Source organism: Vipera berus (assembly GCF_964194415.1).
Source record: "Vipera berus genome assembly, chromosome: 7".
NCBI classification, from domain to species: Eukaryota; Metazoa; Chordata; class Lepidosauria; order Squamata; family Viperidae; genus Vipera; species Vipera berus.
The window spans coordinates 28,639,381-28,657,372 of NC_138209.1; the positions used below are offsets into that span (position 1 = coordinate 28,639,381).

At 41.6% G+C, this 17,992-nt stretch overlaps 1 protein-coding gene across 4 annotated transcripts in view; it reads left to right on the forward strand.

Annotated features, from left to right (window-relative positions):
- NR3C2 (nuclear receptor subfamily 3 group C member 2) overlaps positions 1-17,992 on the forward strand; it is a 168,717-nt gene that overhangs the window by 120,946 nt on the left and 29,779 nt on the right. For all 4 annotated transcript variants that reach the window (XM_081332597.1, XM_081332596.1, XM_081332595.1 and 1 more), the window contains 2 exons: positions 13,455-13,799; positions 15,212-15,356. In XM_081332597.1, the coding sequence (XP_081188723.1) occupies positions 13,455-13,799; positions 15,212-15,356 (490 nt within the window). The remainder of the gene's footprint in view (positions 1-13,454; positions 13,800-15,211; positions 15,357-17,992) is intronic.

Sequence of the window (17,992 nt, forward strand, 5' to 3'; positions counted from 1 at the left end):
TTTTATTGTGGTAGTGGTGTTAAAACAGTCCAATAAAATTATCAGATTTAACCAGAGAAAAACTGTGTGTTATCTGCCAGATATCCTGCTATGTTCCAGCCGAGAAAAAAATAATTATAATAAAAATATGGAAAAAATATAATTTAATTGCCTAACTAGCATTTTATATTTATCATGTTAAATAAGTAGCATAATTTTTGGTCACATATCTTTTTAAAAGTGAACTGGATAATTAAGGTTTTGTCCATTAAAAACGGTATGAAATTGGAGATTTTCAAGTGCAGAATGTCCTTCTTTCTGCATCTCTTCTGTTTGGGCCATTTGTATAAGGCATCCTTCAGAAAAGGGAAGAAGGGAAAAAAATGTATGCTGTTGATTAAAATGAAAGCAGCAATTAAATCTGGAAGCTTCATCAGATTGATGAAAGTTACACTGTAGCATTGCAATGAAAGATTTGTCCCTTCCATGTGTCCATGAGTGTATTGTATACAAAAGGCACCTTAGCAGGCATCTTAGCAATTCAACTTTGAGAGATGGATGATGTCCTCATACATCTTTCCTTAGCTGCTTCAGACAAATATCCATGAAGATTAAAGAGGATTCTTGCAGCACCTTTCTAACACATTTTATTAAAAGGCCTAACATTTGATAAGCTGTGGCTGAGTTTAGTAACAGCTCATGAAAGCTTATATCTTTTAATAAAATTTGCTAGCCAGAAAAGATCCTATTTGACTTCTGACTTTTGGCACCGAGTATGACATGGTTCTCCTCCTACATTGCCATGAAAAGCAGCTACCCAAATTTATGTAAATATAGACTATAACTGAATTACGTAAAATAACACACACTGATTTCATGCGTCTCTTCAAAAAGTTCTATTTTTCTATTCTTGTGCTCTGATATTTCAGTGTAGCACATCGCAGAAACAGACAGGCATCTCTTCATTTCTCTGGCAATTTAGATATCTTTTTTTCTTTTCATTTTGTCCCATAGAGTAGCCGATTTTTCCCCAAATCTATACTACTTCCTCCTCAGCTTGTAATTCAACTGTAATTGTTATCTATATTTTTGCAGCTCAGAAATGATAATTACAGTGTAAGTAGTTACTTATTGTAAAAGTTTCTTTAAAGTAAAAAAATACTTTGTCTGCATTTCTTATAAAGTGTACTTTATTATATATCACTCAGACATGAGAAGCTGTAATAGACTTAAACTATAGCTGGCTTAAATGGATAGAAGAATCATTATTATTGTAGAGTAGAAAAATAAAAAATAAAAGTTACTCTTCAGTAACAGAGGTGGAATCAAGGAGTGGAGCAAGAGAATCTTGAGGCTAGAATGAAAAATAGGGATTGGTTTCTAGGACTTGTAAAGTTCAGCCAAAGGGAACAGTTGGGTGTGGAAGCAACAAGAGAGCAAGTTGAAAAGAGAATGGACCATTCTTGGCTCTGGTTGAGACAAAATTGTTTGAACAAAGTTAGCAGGAGAGTTGGCTGACAATGCATAAGCTAGCTAGAGAACAGTGCTGGAAAATGAAAGTGGGGTGAAAATGGATGTAATAAAAGATCTGTTTGTTTTGCTGAACTTGGGGTATGATTTTAAAATTCAGAAAGCTTGCTTAAATAATTTAAAAGTGTATTTCTAGACATATTGACACAGTATGCTAATATATAAATATAGTTTACATTTAGCCATTATTTATACATTTCATATGAATATGAGTCTGATTAATCATCTGATTTCATCATATAGATTAATTGAATTATAATTATATTATATTATTCCAGAGTGAATGGATAATGATGCATACAAAGATCTACATTTATATTTTTCATTAAATAAAAAGAGCTTATACAGTATGAAAAGAGGCTCACATACTGTATAGATGGCGGACGTGTTGGGCTGAGCTCCGCGAGCTCCAGTTGTTGGGCGTCCCTTGGGAGCCCCCCAGGGGTCCTTTTGAGCCCCTGGGTAGGGGATTTGGACTATTAATTTTAGAGGCAAAGAATGAGGTAGCTTGCTGTTCGTTTTCTCCCGTCTGTGAGTGGCTGTTTCCATCTGCTCCGTCTGCTGCTTCACCCGCTGTTTCCATCTGCTTCGTTCGTGCTGCCGCTGTGTTTGCTGTGTTTGGTCTCGGCCTGCCGGTTTCTACAGCCTCGGCGTCTCCGGGCTGCTTCGCTGCTTCGCCTCGACGTCTCCGGGCTGCCTCGGGCTGCTCCTGACGGGTTGTAGCTGGTGGTGACGGCGTTCTCTGCTGTTTCGGGCAGCAGCGCTGTTGCTTCTGGCCGGCTCTCGGCGGTTTTCGGCGGCGTCTCTGAGGTTCCAGCTGATCGGCGGCGGCCTCGGAGTCCCAGCTGATCGGCGCCTCCATTTTGGCGCTTCCGTGTTGGCGGCGATGTCAGCGGCGGCCTCGGAGTTCCAGCTGATCGGCGGTGGCCTCGGAGCTCCAGCTGATTGGCGCCTCTATTTTGGCGCTTCTGTGTTGGCGGCGATGTTAGCGGCGGCGGCGGCGGGGATCTCTCTGTTGGACCTGCCTCGGGCCGCTTTCGGCGGCTGCGGCGTCTTCGGGCCGTTTTGACGGCGGAGGGGACGACCGCTGGTCAGCTTGGTGACAGGGATGTCCCTGGTATTGTTTTTCGCGCCGCTGCCGGCGGCGGAGGTGGCGACGGTGACGGCGTCCTCGGGCTGCCTTGGGCAGTGGAGAGGACGACCGCGGCGACGGCGGCGGTGCTGCTGCTTCGTTTGCCTTGTTCCGGCCTTCGACGGTGATGGCGACGACGGCATTTTCGGGGCTTGCTGGCCCGTTCCATCGGCAGCGATATGGCGGTGGTCGGTGCTTTTCCATCTGGTCTGCGATGGCCGTAGCAGCTCCGGTGGACTGCCAATTACTAACTCTCCATCTGCCTCCCTATTCCCCTTTGGACTGGGACGGACCTGGGTGCAAGCCGCAGTGGGAGAGCGGCCTGTTTTCACATCGGCACTCCCATAGAGGTGGGAGCTCTATGGGTTATGCCCCACCCAGGGTGTACATTCTGGACCATCCCCCTGGTTCAGACTCTCGACCTGTCGTGGGAGGACGGGTTGGGGTCTGCCCCCGGGAGCATCCAACCGGGTGGCAGTAGGTTGGTCGATGGCCCGAATGTTTCACTTCCTTCCTTTAGAACCTCCTACTGGACTTTTCTATTATGGGACTGCCTTATCTGGACTTGTTGGACTTATGTATAGATACTCCAGCACGGACTTGCTCGCCCTCAGGGGTGCCCCCCTCTCCTGGGTGCGTCCCGCCTTTTTTGCCACTCCCAGTCTCAATGAAGGGCCCAATTATTGGGACCCTGAGAGATGGCCGGGTAAGGTCAGGGGCTCTCGATCCAAATTTAATAGGAGGCCCCTGGTTACTTTTTTAGTTAAATTTTTTAGGGGGTTAGGGAGAGGGGTGGGGGGTAATGGTTGTTTGACTATGGGGGGTGGCCATACAACCATGGTGCAGGCCAGGCCTGGGTCTGACTGCGTTCGGGGGGAGCGGGGTGTGGTTACATCTGGGGCTCAGGAGCGGGTCGTGGGATTACCGATTCCCACGACACTGGGGTATGGCAGCAGGCGTATGGACAGAGGGCCGTATCGTTACCGGGAGGGCCGTCCCCGCTGTTTACAAGCGGTGAGGCGCTCCGACCCTCTGTTTCTTCCCCGAGGTGCCGGGAGCGAGGATGCGCAGCCTCCTGAGCTCCGGCTGGTGTACCTGAATGCCAGGTCCGTGGTTAATAAGGCTCCCCTTGTGCGGGATTTGGTGGAGGGTGAGCATGCGGACCTGGCTTGTATTACCGAAACCTGGTTGGGCCCAGAGGGTGGGGTCCCTTTGGTTGATCTTTGCCCACCAGGTTTCCGAGCGTTACACCGGCCTCGGGCTCAAGGTAGGGGCGGGGGAGTGGCGGTAGTTATCAGGGAGACCTTATGTCCGCGGGAGACCACCGTCCCTCAGATAGTCGGGTGTGAGTCTCTCTTTTTGAGGTTTGGTTCGGGGGCGCAGTTGGGCTTGCTGCTGGTGTACGTTTCGCCTAGTCACACAGCGGCAGCCCTGCCTGAGCTACTCGATGTCCTCTCCGGTTTGGTGATTGAGTTCCCCAAACTTTTAGTTTTGGGTGACTTCAATCTACCATCCCTGGGAGGGTCATCTGAGTTGGCTCGGGAGTTCATGGCTTCCATGACGGCCATGGACCTGACGCAGGTAATTTCTGAACCAACTCATGAGGGAGGCCACACCCTGGACCTAGTTTTTTTATCTGGACGATGGTTGGATGATCTTGGTGGGGGCTCTCCATTTATCATGCCCCTGTCATGGACGGATCATCACCTCCTGCGGCTGGTCTTCCGTTTTACCACCCCCCGCCGTGGGGATACGGAACCAATTAGATGGTACCGCCCCAGGCGCTTAATGGACCCCGATGGGTTCCAGGCAGCGCTGGGATCCCCACCTGCTTCCGTCGCTCACAACTCGGCGGATGCCTTAGTGGAAGCCTGGGAAAGGGCAGCCACTGAGGCACTGGACCGAGTTGTACCCTTGCGGCCCCTGACCCGGTGCAGATCCCAACGAGCTCCATGGTTCTCCGCGGAGCTCCGGGAGATGAAGCGTCGGAAACGGGGCCTAGAGAGCTGCTGGAGGTCCAGCCGATCCGAATCCGACCGATTGCGGTTAAGAACCTATATTAGGTCTTATCTCGCTGCGATGAGGGTGGCGAGGTGTAATTACTTCTCCACCCTCATCGCGTCCGCAGATAATCGCCCGGCCGCCCTGTTTAGGGTGACTCGCTCACTTCTTAATCAGGAGGTGAGGGGGGATCCCTTACAGGGTCGTGCCGAGGAGTTTGGTCAGCATCTGTCGGATAAAATCGCTCGGATTCGGACCGGTTTGGACTCCAGCTGGGCAGAGTCTGACGATCAGGACACGGGCGGTCTTGTCAATGTTATCTGGGAGGAGTTTGATTCTGTGACCCCTGATGAAGTGGACAGGATTATGGGGAGGCTGAGCTCCACCACATGTTTATTGGACCCGTGCCCTTCCTGGCTGGTTTATGCAGCTAGGGAGAGGACACGAGGCTGGTTCCAGGCGGTGATATCTGCTTCTTTGAGTGAGGGTAATTTCCCCACCGTCTTGAAGGAGGCGGTGGTGAGACCCCTCCTCAAGAAGCCTGCCTTGGACCCAGCTGTGTTGAACAACTTTCGTCCAGTCTCCAACCTTCGCTTTCTTGCGAAGGTTGTTGAGAGTGTGGTGGCGCATCAGCTTCCTCTGGTCCTGGATGAAGCGGATTATCTGGATCCGTACCAATCGGGTTTCAGGCCCGGGTACAGCACGGAGACGGCATTGGTCGCTCTGGTGAATGATCTCTGGAGGGCTCGGGATAGGGGATGTTCCTCTGTCCTAGTCCTATTAGACCTCTCAGCGGCTTTCGATACCATCGACCATGGTATCCTGCTGCGGCGTCTCAGGGGATTGGGAGTGGGAGGCACAGTTCTTCGGTGGTTCTCCTCCTATCTCCTGGGACGTTCGCAGTCGGTGTTGGCAGGGGGGCAGAGATCGACCCCTAGGTCTCTCGTTTGTGGAGTTCCTCAGGGGTCGGTTCTCTCGCCTCTCCTGTTCAACATCTACATGAAACCGCTGGGTGAGATCATTCGTGGTTTTGGAGTTGGGTATCATCAATATGCTGATGATACCCAACTTTTTATTTCTACCCCAAACCACCCCAGTGATGCCCTCGCTGTGATGTCCCGTTGCCTGGAGGCGGTTCGGGTCTGGATGGGGAGGAACAGACTTCAACTCAACCCGGACAAGACTGAGTGGCTGTACATTCCGGCATCCCGGGACATTCAAAATGTTACATCTCTTTCTATGGGGGGTGAGCTGTTACCCCCCGTGGATAGGGCTCGCAACTTGGGAGTCCTCCTAGATTCACGACTTACTTTGGAAGATCATGTAGCAGCTGTGACTAGGGGGGCTTTCGCCCAGGTTCGCCTGGTGCGCCAGTTGCGGCCCTATCTGGACCGGGATGCCCTGTGTACGGTCACTCATGCGCTCGTGACCTCTCGCCTTGACTACTGTAATGCTCTCTACATGGGGCTTCCCTTGAAGACCACTCGGAGGCTCCAACTGGTACAGAATGCGGCCGCGAGAGTTGTCTTGGGAGTTTCCCGGTACTCCCATGTTACACCTTTGCTCCGCGAGCTACATTGGTTACCAGTTGTCTTCCGGGTGAGGTTCAAGGTCTTAGTGATGGTTTTTAAGTCCCTACATGGCATGGGTCCGGAATACCTCGGGGACCACCTGCTGCCGGCGTCAACTCCCCTCCGCCCTGTGCGTTCCCACAGAGAGGGCCTCCTCAGGGTGCCTCCAGTCAGAGAATGCCGGCTGGTGGCCCCCAGGGGGAGGGCCTTCTCTGTGGGCGCCCCGGCTTTGTGGAATCAACTGCCGGTGGAGCTCCGGATGGCACCGGATCTCCGCTCCTTCCGACGCGGGTTAAAGACCCACCTGTTTGAACAAGCTGGCCTGGCCTGATGGGGAGTTAATTTGGGTTTTAAATATTTGTATATTTTATAGTTTTATCTTGGGCATTAATTTAATTCTATTTTAACTTTTGTAGTTTTGTATTTTTATTATATGCCCTGTTCACCGCCCTGAGTCCCTCGGGAGAAGGGCGGTATAAAAATTTAATAAAACTAAAACTAAACTAAACTATAGTAAAAGTTCATGTTAATTTTTCTGATAAACTTAAGTTATGTTAGTAAATAACTAATAATTATAAAAAATACCTTTAACAGCAGCATCTCCCTATCCCAGTCCTTGGAAAGGAATCTATAGGTGAATAAAAATGCCAGATCCAATCTAAACATCTGGCTGATTGTGCCCTGAATCATAATAATGAAAAGAATATATCTTAGAATCATAAAGTTAGAAGGGGCCATTTAGGCCACTGAGTCTACACTGTATGCACAATTCTTAGGCAAGTGAGTATTTTGACCATATCAACATTTTCATGCATATTGTCCATCTCCAAGCTGTATAAACCTGAATGTTTAGTGGATATAAGCATATCAGGTGATGTGTATTTGTGTAATAAGGAAGGGTATGGCCTAAGGAGATCAATATCAATATGCAATAGGGGTGCATAATTATTAGGCAGCTTCTTTTCCTCAAGCAAAATGGGCCAAAAAAGAGATTTAACTGACTGGTCAGTCAAAAATTGTAAAAAGTCTTTCAGAGGGAGGCAACACTCTTGAAATTGCTAAGATATTGCGGCATGGTCACAGAACCATCAAACGTTTTGGTGCAAATAGTCAACAGGGTCGCAAGAAACGTGTTGAGAAAAAAAGTCGCACATTAACTGCCAAAGATTTGAGAAGAATCCAAAGTGACGCTACCAGGAACCCATTATCCTCCAGTGCTGTCATATTCCAGAACTGCAACCGACCTGGAGTGCCCAGAAGTACAAGGTGTTCAGTGCTCAGAGACATGGCCAAGGTAAGAAAGGCTGGCAGTAGGATTGGGAGTTGATTTTGAATCCATCTTCAACCCCAAAAGGTCCAACTAGCTCAACTTTAATAATGACAGTCCATACCAGTATCCCACCTCCTTGATGGTGTCGAAGTGGAGCTCTGTGCCTGTTACTGATCCAGCCATCTGGTCTGTCGAGTTACTTTCAATCACATCCATAAAACCTTTGAAAAATCTATCTTTAGATATTTCTTGGCCCAGTCTTGCCATTTCGACTTTTTTTTTGATTCCATTTATATCCCGCTCTTCTCCGAAGACTCATGGCGGCTTACAAGCTTAGCAGTAGCCTTCATTCCATGCATATGCCTGCTTATTACGGCTTTCACACACACACCAAGCGGCATTATTACAAAGTCAGCTTATTGCCCCCAACAATCTGGGTCCTCATTTTACCTACCTCAGAAGGATGGAAGGCTGAGTCAACCTTGAGCCTGGTGGGATGCGAACCTGCACTAATTGCAGGCAGCTGGTGTTACTTAAGGAGGCATTAGCCCACTGCTCCACCAAGGCTCTTTTAGACTTATGTGTCTTGTTCAGTTGTGTCGGGTTTCAGCCTTCCTTGGCCGTGTTTCTGAGCACTGAACACCTTGTACTTCTGGACACTCCAGGTAGGTTGCAGTTCTGGAATTTATGACAGCAGTGGAGGATAATCAATTCCTGGTAGCTTCACATTTGATTCTTCTGAGATCTTTGACAGTTAATGTGCATCATTTTTCCCCAACACGTTTCTTGCAACCCTGTTGACTATTTGCAACAAACATTTGATGGTTCTGTGATCACTCCCCAATATCTTAGCAATTACTCACTTGCCTAATAACTGTGCACACAGTGTACTTCACTGCTAAGTGCAGACATCCAAATTAAAGCTTCTACTTGAACACATCCACTGAAGAAGAATCCATCACTTCCCTGGGTAATTGCTTACACTGTTGAACAGTTCTTACCATTAAGAACTTTCTTCTAACATTCAACAAGAACTTCTTTTCCAAGAACTTAAATCCATTTTTCGGTGCTCTCTATTCTGGAACAAGGTAAAACAGGCCTTGATCTTCTTTTATGCAACTCCCTTTCATGTATTTGAACAGTGCTATCATATCTACTTTCACTTATCTTTTCCTGAGGGAAAATACTCAGTCTCTTCAATTCCTCTTCGTAGATCAGTTGCTGTTCCCTTATCATCTGATTGCTCTTTCCAGTTTCTCTGAATCTTTCAAGAACATGGTGCTTGTTACCACTCATTGTGCCAATAAACTTTGATAAGGAGAAAATAAATTATTTCTCAAGATTTTTGTATTATACAGTTGTGGCCATGTTACATCAGTGGCTCAATTTGTGCCAAACTGTTATGGTAACAAACAATTGTGTAGCCATTTTGTTTAAAAATCTTTTTTAAAGTATTTGATGTTTATTTCCTCAGTGAGGAATGTTGAACTTGTCATTCTTATATTTAGTCCATTTATTGAATCTATCAATTTTATTTCTTGCTACTCTGTTTCATTCAATATTTGAAAGTTTGAAAAGCATTCTTTCCACTTTTTCATCCAAGCCATTAATGAAATTATCCAGTATTGATCTTTAGGCCACTCCATTTGATACTTTTTTTTAATTTGATGAGAATCCATGGAGAAGGGCTTTTGAGCAAAATATGTATCCACTTAATTGTCATGTTATGTGGTTCACAGCTAAGTAGCTTGTTAATCAATATGTGATGGGATAGGGACACGGTGGCTCAGTGGGTTAGGATGCTGAGCTTGTCGATCAGAAGGTCGGCAGTTTGGCGGGTCGAATCCCGAGTGCCACGTAACAGAGTGAGTGCCTGTTACTCGTCCCAGCTTCTGCCAACTTAGCAGTTCGAAAGCATGTAAAAATGCAAGTAGAAAAATAGGGACCACTACAGTGAGAAGGTAACAGCGTTCCGTGCGCCTTTGGCGTCTAGTCATGCCAAAGTGGGAAACGACTAGCACGTATGTGCGGGGGAACCTTTACCTTTATGTGATGGGATATTTGGTCAAATGTTTTATATGTACTGTTTTCTAAATAAATCATATACTATATTACGAAACCTTTAACAGGCACCTCTTTTGTTCTACCAACTTGTATTCTTCCTTTCTGATTTAGTTTCCTTTCATTTCCTCTCTTTATCTTATTTCTGTGTAGCCACTTTGAATTCTTTTTTGTTCCTCCATTTGTTTTTCCCCCACTGATATTGAATTGTGGTTTTACTATTAGTTCTCTCTTGAGGAATACAACTGATCCTGAATTCTTTTTCTCATTAATTTTTTCTGCTGTGAGATCCTATTTAACATGGCTCCAAATGTACTAAAATTTGCTTTTCTAAGTTCTAAGGATGTGATTATGTTTTAGTTTCTCTTTGAATCGAAATCTTAGCATTGCATAGTCCTATTACTTCCATTTCCTCTACTAAATCTTCTTTATGGTTTGTATCAAGTCCAGATAGCTGATCCTCTTGTGTCTTCCTCTACTGGAGTGGAGAACTTGCTGGAAGGATCATTCTTGATGAAGTTTTTCCTCTAGGAAATTTTGAGTTATTCAGTGTTTCTCATCACTAATAACATAATGCCTTTTTAAAGATCTGTAGTTTCCTTTTGGAAAGCATTATTGGTATCATCTCCTTGGGTAGAAAATGAGAATAGACATGAACAACAATATGGCTTTTATTTTGTTCCATTTATTTTAATCCAACATTGTGAAATCCATTCTTCAGGTTTTCTGAATATATTTTTAACATACAGTAGAAATCCTTTTCTCTTTCTATAATATTGCTTCAGGCTTTTTCAAACAAATAGTATGTTTCTATTGCTGTACTGCAGTCATCAAAATAATTATTCTTAGATTCTATTATACCTATTATATTTGTAATTTTCCACAGATTTCATGTTGTTTATTTTTTATTTACTACATTAATTATATACTGACACAGTTTATCCTCCAGTCATCATCAGGATAACTCAGCCATGATCCCAGAAAACAAATCTCTGCTCAGTACCATTTGCAATGCTCGTCATTTTCAGTACTTTTTTCTTTCACTTTCCTGTATTCTTCCATATATTGGAAGAAAAGATGAGTGTCATGTTCTAATTCTTTTTAAGTTTTTTAAAGATTGTAGTGATACACTTTTAGCTGGTTTTTTCTTCCTGTATGTATTAATGGGAAAAGATAACTGTCAGTAGGCTTGATAAGTTTTGGAAGTTGTCCTGTCACATCCTTATTCTTCACTCCTAGTTGTCAATGTACTTCATGAACTAATAAATATGATTTGAATACATTTGGTCCATTTCCTCATAGAAGTAAATAAGCAGTTACCGTGACTATTCTCTTTATTTTTTAATAATAATAATAATAATAATAATAATAATAATAATAATAATAATAATAATAATAATAATAATAATAATAATTATTATTATTATTATTTTATTTTATACCACCCTTCTCCCGAAGGACTCAGGGCGGTGAACAGGGCAAATAAATAAAAAATACAAAAATACAAAAGTTAAAAGAAAATTAAACATATGCCCAGCTAAAAACAATACATACAAATATTAAAATGACATAAAAACCCAACCCATCCCCCTTCAGGCCAGGCCGGCTTGTTCAAATAAGAATGTTTTCAGATCGCGACAGAAGGAGCGAAGGTCGGGCGCCATCCGGAGCTCAACCGGCAACCGATTCCATAGCTCCGGGGCCCCCACAGAGAACGCCCTCCCCCTGGGGGCCACCAATCGACATTCTCTGATCGGTGGCACCCTGAGGAGGCCCTCTCTGTGGGAGCGCACAGGGCGGAGGGAAGTTGATGCCGGCAATTAGGATATAATTGCATCCTTTCTGTCTTGTTCCTATTCTGGAAGTCTATTTTTATTTCCTTAAATACTTAGAACCTGCTTCTTATGCAAAAGTCAACAAACTGTTTCTGAGTTCCATTACTACCAAATATCTTCTTTGCTAGTGGATATTATTCTGATTCACTAAATGTACTCTTCTGTTTCTCTTCCTTACAGAACAAATTAACAATTTTTTATTGGGAGTTTCCTTTGGATTAATTAATCTTTATCCATTTTCAATAAAGTGTGATTTCATTATTTACTTCAACTCTGATACCTGGTTTTAATGGCAATGTCTTTTGCATGATGTATTTAGTTGATGTCTTTATATATTCATATCTATAGCTATATCCATATCTATCTATATCATGTGTGTACATACGCCCACAAGATATAGATAGAAATGGATATGGATATAGATACATATTCACACACATATAGAGAGAGAGTATTCAGATATAATATTCATGTATGTATGCATGCATGCATGCATGTATAAAGAATTGAATGGAAATGGGCTGGTCACATAGCAAGAAGAATTGATGGCAGGTGGACCAAAGTAGTCATAGAATGGATCCCACTTGATAAAAAGCATCTATGGAAGAGACCTAAAGCAACATGGATTGATAACATCAGCAAGTATTGCAGGCCCAATTGGCAAAAGAAGGTTCAGGACCATATAGGTTAGAAAGAAGTGGAAGACAATTCTATATTCTATATTTATTCTACGAATATTATTGTAGGTTTCATGTTGGAATCTATAAAATAAGCAATGCAATAATAAGCACATAGCTCCACGATTTATCTGTATTAAATCTAATTCCTTTGTTAATTCACCATTAAAGATTACAGCTAACATGCAGTGCATAATCTCTGCTTAGATGTTGCTTGATTTAAAAATATTGACGTGACGTACTTATAGCAGCAGTCCCCAACCTTTCAGGTACCGGTTTTGTGGACTCAGAGCAGGGGAGGATGGTTTTATTCACAAGCTAGATCCTGGGCACGTGAAGATGAAACTTTGCTTGTTTGCCTGCAGCAAACAAGCAGCTTGGTTCTTGACAAGTCACAGACTGGTATGGGTCTACAGCTTAGGGGTTCGGGACCCCTGATGTATAGGCCAAGGTATATTACAGCTGGACAAAACCCACTTTAAATGAGAACTCTGAAGATAATGAATATATAAATACATCAGTTGCCACTGTTTCTTTTAAAAAAAAATTATATGGCATCTGATGTATTTAAATAAAATTAATATAAACTCATGTTTATGGAGTTTATACCATAAAGAATGGAATGTAGATAAGGAATTATAAAAATACTTATTTTTATTAAAAAAATAATTTATAACAATAACAAAAAGCATATTTATATCTGTGTTTCTAGAGTTTTGTAATTGAGTTTAGATAAAATAATCCATAATGCAGACTTATTTGCCATTCAGGAAAATAAAAGTTATGTAGTTGGTTTGTTTCCACAGTAATATTTGCAGAATATATGCAATTTTGTTTAAAGGAAAAAATTATTGGAAGTTCTTAGTTTGTGACCCAGGTTACTAATGATATTAGAAGATAATAAAGATTACTTATTTAAAGTATAATTTTGATAGCTGTTACTTGAGTTGCTGCACTTAACAATATTTCTGTTAATTATTTTAAAGGAATCATAAAGTGCAATTTCAAAACCAGTCGAGAAAAAACTTAGCTGAGAATACTGCAAAACAAAAGAGTGAGAAAATAAGTGATTCAGTTAATAAAGGGAAACTTAAATGGCTTATGATGTGGCGTGCATTTAAGAGAATAATCATGCTTTGCTGAATCCATATGAGATACATAGTAAGATGTATTTGGGAAATAGCATTATAATTTGCTTTCATCTCTACGCAATTTCCTGCTTCAGAATATATTTCTAAATACTCACCTTGCTGTTTTCTGTTATTTCAGTTATTGGCCTGTTTTTCCCCCCCGGGATATTTGTGTGTTTTACATAGTAAAAACAAAAGATGGATAGTTTCTGGTATTGTATGATACAACTACATTCTTACCCCATTTTATGACTCATCTTTGCTACAGCCCGGAAGTCGAAAAAGTTGGGCAAGTTAAAAGGAATCCATGAAGAGCCACCACAGCAGCAGCAGCAGCAGCAGCAGCAGCCACAAAGTCCAGAAGAAGGGATTACGTATATTGCTCCAGCAAAAGAACCTTCTGTGAACACAGCACTTGTTCCTCATTTATCTGCGGTTTCACCAGCACTTACTCCCTCACCTGCTATGGTTCTAGAAAATATTGAACCTGAAATTGTATATGCTGGATATGATAGCTCAAAACCAGACACAGCTGAACACCTGCTCTCCACTTTAAATCGTCTCGCTGGCAAGCAGATGATTCAGGTGGTAAAATGGGCAAAGATCCTCCCAGGTAATGAAACGTTGACTTTCAGTGTAGATATTCTGAGTTTAAGGTATGCTTTGCTCAAAAGAATGTATTAGAACTTCTTTTGTATGAAGAATAATTCATCACTTGTCATTAGAAAACATTTGTACTGTTTTCTTTCATGTGGGTTGGGGCTTCAAATTCTCAGAATAGGCAATAAAAATATCTGGATAAAATAAAATGAAAATATTTACCAAAGATACATTAGTTTATGCTGCATAATATAGATGTATTTGTTGTTGTTGTTGTTGTTAAAGTTAGAAATATTTGCTTAGAACACATGAAAATATAGCAGTGTGAACAGAACTTTTTGGAATAAATCTTATATTTTCAGGTGTGTTTGAGCATAACCACCACTTTTCAGACCTTCTCCTGAAATATAGATCATAATATTACTAACCAGGGATCTGTTTTAGAGGCCAGCGTTTGCCAGGAAATCTGTGAAATCCGTGTACTAATCTGATATGGTGACCTTGCCACTAAGAAACTATAAGCTACCTTCCACACCTAGTTTTAGAATGTGAAGTAGCAGTGCGTATGAAATAAAAAATATGGCAGGGGCTTTTTTCCAAAAAAAAATATTGAATTCATTACATTTTCTAAATTCTGCAAAATCCATATGAGCCAGCTGAAGTGAGCAGAACTAAAACTCAGAGTATTTTGGTTGTTACAGATTTTAGCTGGAACAAATTCAGAGAGGTCTTACGCAGCAGAGTAGAGCAAGGCTACTACACCTTTCCACTTTCTTCCCTCCAAATGGCCAATCCACCAGCCTGCCAGGTGATCTTCCCCAGCGCCTTCCTTGCCCTCCCTCCCCTTATCCTCCACATGTTGCCAACAATATTTTTGGCTTCAGTTATGGAATTTCCAGTCAGATGCAGACCACCTATCTTTCTCGCATTTTCTTTTTCTTATTCCAAGAACATTGCTGATAGCTTAAGGGAGGTATGGAAAGGAAGACACTGAGAAGATCAAAAGAGGATGGATTTTAAATGTTGCAGATAAAGCCAAGGGCATCAACAATGGTTATGACAGGGTTCCAGCACCACGTATCCAACTGAGCAGTCTGTTCTCCCCATATCTTCCCAGTGCTTTCCCTTTCTGACCTCTCCTTATTTGTGTTCTATCACCCATCTGGCTGGCTTATTTCTGATCCTTCCCCCAAATTGGTTGGCCTGAAACACAGGTTTTCAGTCCAGACACAGATCACTGCAAAATAATTGTTCCATGCATAGGAGGCTTCATGCAGGAAATGTTTTTCACATCAATAAGGTAAAGTTTTAAAATTAGAATTCGTGGTTCCTAAGTGTACAAGTGTTTGTATATCTGGATGTTAAGGATAAGAAGTTCTTTTGCTACTAAAGATTTACTAATTCTTACTTTCTTTCTGTCTTCAGGATTTAGAAACTTGCCTCTTGAGGACCAAATTACTTTAATACAGTATTCTTGGATGTGTTTATCGTCATTTGCCTTGAGCTGGAGATCATACAGACATACAAACAGCCAGTTTCTTTATTTTGCTCCTGACTTGGTCTTTAATGAGTAAGTTTTCCAATAAATACTTGTTTTTCTGAGGAAGTATATAAAATAAAGCTCTGTTAAAATGTTATACATATAGAAATCCAAACCTTGAAGGAATACAAATACTGGAAAATAAGCATATGGAAACATCTTTCTCACATGTGTTTTTCTTGTCCTTATCTTTAATTTGCATCTGTCATTGTGTGTGTTTCCAAAGCTTCAACATTTAATTGGCTTTGACAGATCACTAATACATAACTTAAAGAAAAAGTAGAATCCTTCTACCTATCTACTATTACATATTCATTACAGTTATAATTACTAATTTTGGAAGAAGCCTTTTTTTATACCTCACAGCAATCATTGTAAGTGCCATTTATTTCACTGCTGTGGGCTCATTCCTTTTTGTAATAGAAACATAGCTTGTACCATAAAAGCAAAGATTCAAGTTCAAAAACATTGCTGAAGCTCATGTAAAGGAAGTGAGCTACCTTGATGAAATTGTTTATTCTTTTTTTTTTAATGGAAGAGCAGCAACACGTGTCATATTGCAAATTACACTTGAAATTGTTTTTAGGCTATTAAACTACTTTTTCTGCCCCAAGAGTGGAGAGAAAAAAGCAAACAAAGTAAATTACTTGCAGAATATATTTAATAGTTCCTTAGCTTCTGTCTATGAAAATTAAAGATCCCTAAATCTTACTTTAAGAGTTTCTGGTGCAGTCAAATTAATCTGACACTGGAAATCTGTTATATATTAATTGCACTGGATTGAGACGAATTTTGTTTTAATCAAATTTTGCATTACATAGGTAATTTTTTCCTTCTACTTACTTAAAGCCTAATATAGCTGAACCTCCAAAGGCTGTGCCCTCTTAGTTGTTAATAAAGTATTTAAATAATTAGAAGATTATTGGAGCTAGGAATGAAGTCTCAGTACCGGAAGTCCAGTTTGTTTCTTTGTTTCACTATTTTATAAAAGTAACAGAGCAACATATTATCTAGATCAGCCTTTCTCAACTGAATTTCTGTGGAAATATACGGTTCACTGAGACATTGCTAGATGTTCTGCAAACTATCACAATTGCAAAAAAAAGTATCATTTTTGAACTTTGCGTGCTTCATATTGCTAGCCCTTGGATGGTGGGAATTTTAACATGCTATTAATTTTATTTCTATGAGCCTTGATTCCAAGGGTTCCTCTCGGGTAAGGTAAAGGTAAAGGTTCCCCCGCACATGCGTGTAGTCGTTTCCGACTCTAGGGGCCGGTGCTCATCTCTGTTTCAAAGCCGAAGAGCCAGCGTTTGTCCGAGGACGTCTTCGTGGCCATGTGGCCGGCATGACTAGACGCCAAAGGCACACGGAACGCTGTTACCTTCCCACCGTAGTGGTCCCTATTTTTCTACTTGCATTTTTACGTGCTTTCAAACTGCTAGGTTGGCAGAAGCTGGGACGAGTAACAGGCACTCACTCTGTTACGCGGCACTCGTGATTCGACCTGCCAAACTGCCGACCTTCTGATTGACAAGCTCAGCATCCTAACCCACTGAGCCACCGCGTCCCTCCTCTCGGGTAGTGGTCCCCAAATTCTTCACCTCATTGACCTCTTCGTGAATTTTCAGATTGTCATTTATCCTCAAACAGTTATTATATGAAATTAATTTGATAAATACTACTTTAACAAATACCACTACAAACAACAACATTGATCCTTGGGGGGAGTTGATATTAACCACAATGTTTGAAAAGTTAAGAATTGGAAAAAGGCTAATTTAAATAGTTTGAAGTAGTCAATTGTCTCAAAGGTGCTTTTTTCAAAAGGCAACTGGACTATTTTTTTATTTAAGGAAAAAGAAGAAGATGTTTATAAGAGATGATGGTTCTTGGATAAGAAGTGAAATGTATTTTTCTTCCTCAAATAAAAAACAGTCCAGTTGCCTTTGGGGGAAAAGAATAATCTTTGAGACAACTATGATCTTGATGACTGACAATCTCCATAAATCTAGTCAATTATTTTGAGTAGCTGTATGTAGTCTTAACAAAATTAAATTTTGTTTTTCAATTGTATCAGGATAGAGGACATAGAAAAATGGATTTAAATTCCAGGAAAGCAAATACCAACTAAATGTTAGGAAAACCAGGGCTCATAAGAGCCTTGGTGGTGCAGTGGGCTAATGCCTCCTTAAGTAACACCAGCTGCCTGCAATTAGTGCAGGTTCGCATAAGCAGGCATATACATAGAATGAAGGCTACTGCTAAGCTTGTAAGCCGCCCTGAGTCTTCGGAGAAGGGCGGGATATAAATGGAATTAAAATAAATAAAAATAAATAAAAATAAATTTTCTATATCTGTCATGACCTGATCTCTAGAAGTACTAAAGAGCTTGATGTTTAATTTCCTTTTTCAGTTAAATACTGAAATACTCATAATAAATCTTGGAAATTACTTCTTTGTTTAAAGTTGTTTGAAGACTGAAAATTATACTGAAAATTTATACTGAAAATTATAAAAAAGGCTAAAGACTGACTAGAGGGCTAACGTTTTGCAGTACTTGCATGTTCAAAACTTGCTAGCTGCTATTCAGAGTTGATCTCTGATTACATACTCTTTTTAGGATATTTTAAAAAGGATGAGGTCTAACCCAATGAGTTAAGGGA